Raw genomic sequence first — 9,207 nt, 5'->3', positions numbered from 1 at the left:
TACACTCACCTTCATCAACATGAGCTGTAGAATGTAATCCTGTAGTACCCTGTACTATATTCTCTCTCCCCAAGTTCATTTGCATACTTTATTTAAGAAATCAACAAATTCCCTTAACATTAATACATATTAATCAGTACATTTACTTGGTGCTGATAAAACCACTGCTGTTTGTTCTTTTCCTAATACTCGGTTTTGTTAAGAGGAGAGATAAAAGAAGGTGAGAACAAGAAAAGATAAGCAACAAAACGGATTGACCGAACTTAATGATTAACTAACTGAGCGAAAAGATAGCCAAGTCAACGATTCTTTTTTATGCTATTTATTTTTTATAGAAATGGTTTTGTTTACAACGGTAATTAATTAAGATTAATTTAGTCCATCTAAAATGTAAAAATATAAATCTGATCTTAAATTTCTATTCTTAACCGTTGATTTTACAATTTGGGTAGACATATATACCAATTTTAATTATGGATTTCTAAAAGAGAGAGAAACCAAACTTGGATTCCTCGTAAATTTACACTTTGTTCTTCCTGTTACGCTACCGAGCGACTATATCTCCTCTTTTTTCATTGAACTACCACCATCTGTCTTCCACGTTCCACCATATCCAGAAACATCACCTCTTTCCCACCATCTCCAAAATCGTTAGTGACCACCACCACATCTCTTTCTCCACCATCAATATTAACTACCATCATCGTCTTTCTCCACCACCAACTACACCAGTAATAACCATCACAAGCACCAATTACACCGCCATTAACGATTTTTGAATGACTAATTACGGATTGAATAAATCAATTCACTAGATGATTCATGATTCTTCTAAAAATTGTAAGTTTTTGTTTTTGTTTTTATTTCAGAATGACATGGATTGATTGTTGAATTGGTTTATTTAGTTTTCATATAACTGGATGTAACTCAGTAATTTGTCTATATTTTAGTACAAATTGGTGTGAGAGATGTATTTGTAGTACCTGGTAATTTTAATCTAACATTACTTGTTGAACATGGGTTGTTATAATGATCTTAACGATGGTTAGGATGCTGAAACCCTTTTCATTTGTATTGTGGGCGGTCCTAATTTTATTTGGCCTGGTCCTTTCATGTATATAATTTCAAGTGAAATTTAATTTGAAATATAAGTTGATTATTTGATTAGTGAAATTATGATAATAGGCAACACTGGATGTATCCAGGTACATCACGTTTTGTTGCTTGATATACCAAGGTACATCCCGTGTTGATTACTGAAATCGAAATAGGAGTAACGATACTAACACTGGATGTATCCAGATACATCCTGAGTTATTTCTTGGTGTAACTAGGTTATATTTTCTTGCATAAACGTGAATGAAACTGGATTCACCCTGCATTATACCTAAAAATTATGAGATGAATGAATGATATTTAGTGTGTGTTTTTTTTTTGTATAAACATGGATGAAACTGGTATCATCCAGTCTTAGACCCAACTTATGAGATGAATGAAATTTTAGTCTGCTTTTTCTTGTCCTGCATAAACATGGATGAAACTGGTATGTATCATCATGTTTTAGATTTTGTTAATTTTGTTTGCATCCATGTTTAAAGTAGTATGAAACTCTTATCTTCCTATTTTAGATGAAATTGGTATCATCCTGTTTTAGATTTGTCTTTCATCCATGTGTAAACTATAAACTGGTTTCATCCTCATCCATGTTTAAACTAGGATAAAATCAGTTTCATCATGTTTTAGATTGAGTTGAATCTGGACGAACTATTGTTGATGTTGCTGGATGTAACCAGGTACATCCTATGTTGATTACTAAAATTGAAATAAGAATAAGAATAACAAAACTGGATGTATCCAGTTGTATCTTATGTTATTGCTTGATGTGCCTGAATACATCCTGAGTTGACATTAGATTAATGTTAAGCATACTTATGTTCTCTATTTTCTAACCTTGAAATATATAATCTATTGACTTCATTATTCATGTGTTGCGTCATTATGAATTTATATTATTATGTATGTTGGTGTTCTTCCTACTAGTAATAATAAAGAAAGGTACACTATTCCACTTCGTATCAGTGAATCGGGAGAAGATTGTAGAAGCTAGTGGCTTTTTATCCTTGTTGATGCTTATTAGAAGATCAGACGATAATATGATACGGAGGGTAGTTGTTGGTGCTATTGTGAACCTTGCGAATGGTAAACATATGGAATTGCCGAAGTTTTGTTTTTTTCAGTTACTTGTTATACTAGATTCCGTTCATTTACTTGAACTAACTTCATAAGATTTTATTTTAAGGTGTCCAACATCACTGCCAGCCGAGCACCATCAGCTTGTACTCTACCATAGATGGAAAAAATGTAGCATACTTAAGCACATGATATGGCATACAAGTAACTCCATCGTGTACTGGTGTTACAAAGGGCTTTGTAAATGGAGTTCTGGTGTAGGTGTTGTTATCTTCTCTTTCATTTGAGAATTGACTTGTTAACTGGTGCAACTGCACTTTGTTTGCAATGTACTGTTGGAAGTAAGTGTGACTTTGGATTCTGGATTTGGTGATCCTTCAGATAATACTTTGATTTGGTTGTTTTTCTTCTTGTAAACACTTGTTAGAGTTGACAATGTTGGTCCAATAATCAAAAAGAGGTACGGTAGATAAAAATTAATACTATGTTCTATGCATTAATTTCCACACTTAGTATCTATGTATCGAGAAAGTATGTCATTTCTCATTGATTGCCAGAAACTGAGCGTTTACTGTTGATAAGTAGTACTTGTAATATGACGAACATACTATTTTTTACTCAACAATGAATCCTAGAAGGTTACCAATATCATTTAAAGGACATTTTAGGCAAAATATTTAGTTTAGAAATACACTTTTCTGGGCAAAATAACCAAGATTTTCCCAATTTCCCATCCCCATTTTTCCTATTTCCTATCCCCTTCACAATTTTTAGAATGAATTTACTTTTGCATTCTAGTTTTTCCTATGTACCACCTATAAAAGTTAAATTGACTCTTACCATGACTTACCATTTTTACCAGTCTTCTTCTTCGTTTTTCCCTCTTTTTTATTGAATAAAATCAAAGACTATCTAGTTAGAACCTTAAATTAGATTCCTGTTAATGGTTATTATAGTACACCGATTTCTTTATCTTGTGTAATTTAATTTGCTGAGACATAGATGAATTAATCGGTAAACTATTGTTATCCGTTATTGAAAATTTAGATAAAAATATTTCTACCCTATTCAATCTAATATCAAAAAAGATTATGTTAATCTTATTGAAATCCCTTTTTGTGAACAAGGTTTAGAGGTTAGTAGTTAATCTAAATAACCACCTATTCAATCGGTAACTTTTTAATTTAGGAATAGGTGGGGACTTGGGGTTTATTGGTTAATCATTTTTTGTGTGGTGATAGAAGCACATAGATCAAAGATGTTAGTCTGATTTTGCATCTAATTGCAGTAAAGTACCGACTATCGATCACACTTGAACTTAAACTACTCAGTCGTGTACATCAAAATAGGCTAATCATGTCACACAGATACCATATACAGTAGATCCTATTTAGACGCACTATAAAAATATTGTTGTATAGGCTATACAGAAATCAAATGAATCTCCATTAAAAGAGTGTCCAGCACTTGCAAATTAACTCTCCCTAATTTCGATATCGGTGCCAACTCTTTTCTAGCTTAATTGATCTCAAATAATCCTTTGAAACAGTGACTGAAGCTAGTGATGAATTATAGAGATAGAGTTGGAGAGGTAATGCTTCGGTGGTGAATGATGTATTATGCTTTGAGAGATGATTATAAGTGTAAATTGAAAATTAATAGATGGGATTTAGGATATATGAAATTTCTTTTGGATGGTACTTAGGATAATTGGGGATAAGAATTAAGGCGGATGAGAAATAGGAAAAGTAGAGGTATGAAATAGGGAAAACCGTAACCAATTTAGATGAAAGTATCTTTTTAACTTGCTGGTAGAGTCGTGTTGTGACGAGGTCACCCTCGTGACAGCTTCCGTAAGGGTGCATCCCCAAGCCATTGGATATTATCTCATCAATATGTACGTATCTTGATAGGCAAGTATAAAATAAAAATATATGTTTTTCTTATTTAGTAATTTTTCTTATTTTGTTAGATCCCTATGTTTTATTTATTTACACTTTAATCCCTCTATCAAGATCACAAGGATTTTAGCCCGTCATATGAATATGTCTTCCTTCCTCCTCCTCCTCTGGACAACCTCCCCCGCAACTTTAGGTAGAAAAGTGGATTTTTATTAAGGATACTAAAGAAATTTCTACAGATTCCTTCTTTCTACAGATTTATTTATTTGCACTGTTATTATCTTTCTTTCAGAAACCAAAAATCAAGAAAAGAGAATGAAGTACTTTCTGGCTAGGTTTAAATACCCAAATGTCATCCTCTTAAACCCTATGTTTGGTGCTCATGTGGAAAGATAACATAGATCTTCAAATAGATAAACAGTTTAACATGATTAACTGCCTTGTTAAATTAGACAGTGAAAATGTTAGCACTTTAGTTACTTGTCTTTATGGAGCTCTTAATGATGTTGACAAACTGAGACAATGGGATCACTTAAGAAATATTAGGATGACCTACAATAACCCATGGATTATTATAGGTGATTTAAATTTCATAATTCATAGAGATGAAAAAGAAGGTGGTAACCCTATTAGCCAAACTGAGTTAGATGAAAATAATCTTCTGTTGAGCACCAATAATCTTCACAATATGAACTACATAGGGAACCCTTATACATGGTCCAATATGAGAAGTGGAGATGAACAAATTCTTGAAAGACTGGGTAGAAACTTAACCTCTATGGATTGGAATGACCTTTATCCTAATGCTGCTCTTTATCATTTAATTGCGTTGGGAGTGATCATTGCCCTATAATGCTGCTTACTAGCAAATTAGGAAACAATACCAAGAAGCCCTTTAAAGTTAATAAAGCTTGGTTTAGAGACTCTAGCTGCCAAGACCTTATTAAAACTAAATGGAAAAGTGATCAGAATGGCTCTGCTGCTTTCCAGCTTGTGCACTGTCTTAGCAATACCAAATATGGTCTTAGAAATTGGAATTACAACCATTTTGGAAATATCAACACTCAGATTAGGATCTTAGAATCCCAACTGGCTGACATAACAACTAATGGTGGAAACAACAATACCAGTATTGTTACTGAATTAACTCAAAAACTAAAATACTGGTATGACATTGAGTCTGATTTTTGGAGACGAAAAAACAAAGATGAGGCTTTACTGCAGGATGACAGAAATACTGCATTCTTCCACCACATAGCTAATTTCAGGAGACAGAGGACTCAAATATGAATCTTTACAAAATAATCTGGGTATTTGGCTTGATAATAAGGAAGATATTGAAGCTGAACTTCTAAACCATTTTAACAGTATGAGTAACACTACTTCTCCTCCTATTCCTGATGCGTTTTTGGATAATGTTTTTGGTAGTATAACTAATGCTGATAATGTTATGTTAACTGCAATCCCAAATGATGATGAGATTAAAAATATTATTTTTGATATGAAACCATGGACAACACCAGGGCCAGATGGTTTTCCACCAGGATTTTACCAACTAATGTGGGAAACAGTTGGCCATGATGTTGTCAAAATGGTGAAAGCTTTCTTCCATAGTCACCACTTGCTGAAACAACTCAACCACAATTTCATTACTTTGATTCCAAAAAATAAAATTCCCAAAAGTGTTGTTGATTTTAGGCCCACTAGTCTTTGCAATGTTTCTTATAAGATCATTTCTAAATTGCTTGCTTCTAGATTAAAAACTGTCTTGCATAAAATCATTTCTCCTGCACAAACAACTTTTATATATGGTAGATTGATACATGATAATATCATAATTGTCCATGAACTCATACATAGTATGAAAAAGACTAAAGCTGTTGATGGGTGTGGGGCAATAAAATTAGATATGTCAAAGGCTTTTGACAGGGTTGAATGGAGCTTTCTCATTGCTAGTTTCAGAAAACTAGGTTTCTCAAATGATTGGTGTAACATGATCCGGCAATGTGTTACTATTGTTACCACATCTATTCTTCTCAATGGTTCTCCAGGTAATGTGTATACTCCTCAAAGGGGTCTTAGACAGGGAGACCCCTTATCCCCCTACTTGTTTATCCTTTGTATGTAATATCTATCTAGAAGCCTTTATCATGCTGAGCAAAAAACTTTAATTCATGGTTTCAAAGCTACTAAGAGTTGCCCTCATATTTCTCATTTATTCTTTGCAGATGATTGTTTGATCTTCATAAAAGCTAGGACTAAAGATGCTAGAAACTTAGATACCATCACTGAACAATTTAGCAAATTCTCTGGCCAAGCTGTTAATTTTGATAAGTCAGCTCTTGCTTTTAGTGAAAAGGTCCCAACTCATGTTAAAAATGAAATTTCAAACATTTTAAAAATTAGAAGAATGTCACTACAAGAGAAATATTTAGGAGTTCCTTTACTGCTCCAAGAAAGGAAGTATGAAACTTTTGCTCACCTTCTAGAAAACTACAATGGTAGACTGGATATTTGGAAGACCATATTTATATCTCCACCAGGAAGAGTTGTCATGAATGAGTCTGTGCTAGGCGGTCTAGCTAATCATCATCTTGTTGTTTTCAAGATGCCTAAAGAACTCACTGACAAAATTGATAGAATTCAGATGAACTTTTGGTGGGGGGAAAAGGAAGAGGAAAAAGGTTACTATCCTAAAGGTTGTGTTAGTGCATAGCTCGGTCGACCTCGCATGCGTTGCTATCTCAAGCATGTTTTTCAATGTTAGTGATCAAAACTACGAGTCTTGATTTCTAGCCTACATAGCTAAGTCTCGGACTAGGATAGAAAAGTGTAGTTGAACTCAAGGACTTCATGGCGATTCATCATACAACGACGAAGATCTATACAAGAAACCGTGGAACTTCATCAACAAAAAGATATGTAGAGACTTGAACTTATCTATCACTCAAAAGTCTATCTATTCTATCTCCTACTTCTTATGAGACAAAAGTCGTATGCTATATAGACTAGATCATACATATTTGACATTTCGAGCTGAGCATTCATTGCTTATCTTTTATCTCGAAATCGTGTGTTGGTAAAGCGTTTCGCTTTGATCAAGTTTATCTTCACCTAGTGACGAAAGTCATGAAAAGTTTCAATCACTTTGAGAATTGCTCTGAAGTGAATCGGTCTGTGAATAACGGCTACATAGCATCCTCTGAGAATGTCTCAATGATTGAAATGAGAGTTTAGATTACATAACCATGTATTCCTTGAACCAAAGTTTTTGAACTTTGTTGATCAAGAGAAATCGGGAGGATTGTGGAATTGGCTTGCCAAGTCCGCGAACCCAGTCCGAAGACTCAGTCCGCGAACTGTTGGAAGTTCTCGACCGAGAATTTCTGCTGGATTTTACAAAACTCGTTTGTGTGCTAAGTCCGCGAACCCAGTCCGCGAACTGGCGGAAGTTCTCTTTCCGAGAATTTCTGCTGAGTTTGGAAAACTCAACCGATTAACTTAAGTCCGCGAACTTGTTTGTGAAGTTGAGAGGTTATGATCTAAAGATGTGCTCTGAACATGAAATGTTAAATTACTAAGGAATGCTTTATGCAAACCGTGGCTATAATGTTCATGAGCCGATTCAATCGAATCGAATCATCTTTGTTTCAATTGTGTCTTGTGTAGTTACATAAGATCTCAAAGCAATTGAGCAACTCTTTAACTAGTTCATTTGAGTCAATTGAACTAGTTATGGTGAAGAAGAACAAGGTTGATATAAAATGCTCATATGGTTAACCTTTTGGGTTACTATGTTGAACCAGCATACACGTACACGTTTTTGGGCATGGTTTTCACGAACCTAGTAAACGTCTACCCAAGTGTGTGTGACAGCTAAGTTTTCGATCTAACGGTTGAGAAATTTTAGTTTGAATCTAAATCAGGTTTTCATCTAACGATGAATAAGGATTGCTTTGTACCTAAGGCAAAACCTTGATTTGAAGGCTATATAAAGGAGACATCTAGCATTGTGCAAAATTAATCCCCACACGTCTGTGTGCTACTAGTACGCCCGCTAGAGTCGTTCTCCATTAACCTTTGATTTTCTTCTCTAAAATCAGGTTAACGACTTAAAGACTTCATTGGGATTGTGAAGCCAGACCGATACTACTTTATCGTAGTTGTGTGATATGATCTTGCATCTTCTATCGTACGAGTACAATCTTTGATTGGCTTGAGATCGCGAGAGTTCTCCGATAGGCAAGATAAAGAAGTCACAAACATCTTCGTCTCACTGTTTGTGATTCCTCGACAATCCGCTTGTGTACTCAGGAAGGATTGTAGAGAGGTGATTGATTAATCTAGGTTGTTCCTCGGGAATATAAGACTGGATTATCAATTGTTTCATGTTCACCTTGATTTTATATCTTAAGACGGAACAAAACATAGGGTTTATCTGTGGGAGACAGATTTATCCTTTGATAGACTTTTCTGTGTGAGACAGATCTGTTTATTATCAAGTCTGTGATTTTGGGTTGCAACAACTCTTGGTTGTGGGTGAGATCAGCTAAGGGAATCAAGTGCGCAGTATCCTGCTGGGATCAGAGGCGTAGGAGTACAACTGTACCTTGGATCGGTGGGAGACTGATTAGGGTTCAACTATAGTCCAGTCCAAAGTTAGCTTGAAGTGGGCTAGTGTCTGTAGCGGCTTAATACAGTGTGTATTCAACCTGGACTAGGTCCCGGGGGTTTTCTTCATTTGCGGTTTCCTTGTTAACAAAATTTCTGGTGTTTGTGTAATTTCTTTTCCGCATTATATTTTATATAATTGAAATAATACAGGTTGTGTGTTCTTGATCATCAATTGTAAATCCAACCTTTGGTTGTTGATTGATATTGATTGATCCTTGGACATTGGTCTTTGGTACCGTCCAAGTTATTCCTTGTATTTGATAAAGACTCGCTATTGTTTTTAGCTTGAAGTAAAAATCAAATCAAGAGAGAGATATTAACTCCTTGAGATACTTTTATCTATATTGAGTCTGACTGTCTAGTTGATTCTCTAGCAAAATATTTCGGAGTTAGTCCATACAGATTGCTAAGCGAAATATTGGGTGGTGTTGTTAGACCCTCG

The 9,207-nt window shown here is 34.8% G+C and overlaps 1 protein-coding gene and 1 long non-coding RNA gene across 2 annotated transcripts; both read left to right on the top strand.

The window, feature by feature from the left end:
- Nucleotides 1-486: 486 nt before the first annotated feature.
- LOC113314978 lies at nucleotides 487-2,810 on the top strand. Its single transcript, XR_003342640.1, has 3 exons — nucleotides 487-840; nucleotides 2,080-2,199; nucleotides 2,300-2,810. It is a non-coding gene; the product is annotated as an uncharacterized LOC113314978 (long non-coding RNA).
- A 1,663-nt stretch (nucleotides 2,811-4,473) lies between these two features.
- LOC113316204 lies at nucleotides 4,474-4,944 on the top strand. The gene has a single exon (XM_026564424.1). The coding sequence runs from the start codon at nucleotides 4,474-4,476 to the stop codon at nucleotides 4,942-4,944; it is 471 nt and encodes a 156-aa protein (XP_026420209.1).
- The last annotated feature ends 4,263 nt before the right edge of the window (nucleotides 4,945-9,207 follow it).

The sequence above is a fragment of the Papaver somniferum genome, chromosome 10, assembly GCF_003573695.1.
Source record: "Papaver somniferum cultivar HN1 chromosome 10, ASM357369v1, whole genome shotgun sequence".
NCBI lineage: Eukaryota > Viridiplantae > Streptophyta > Magnoliopsida > Ranunculales > Papaveraceae > Papaver > Papaver somniferum.
The sequence above is the reverse complement of the archived record's forward strand: the minus strand, read 5'-3'. Positions and strand labels throughout refer to the sequence as shown.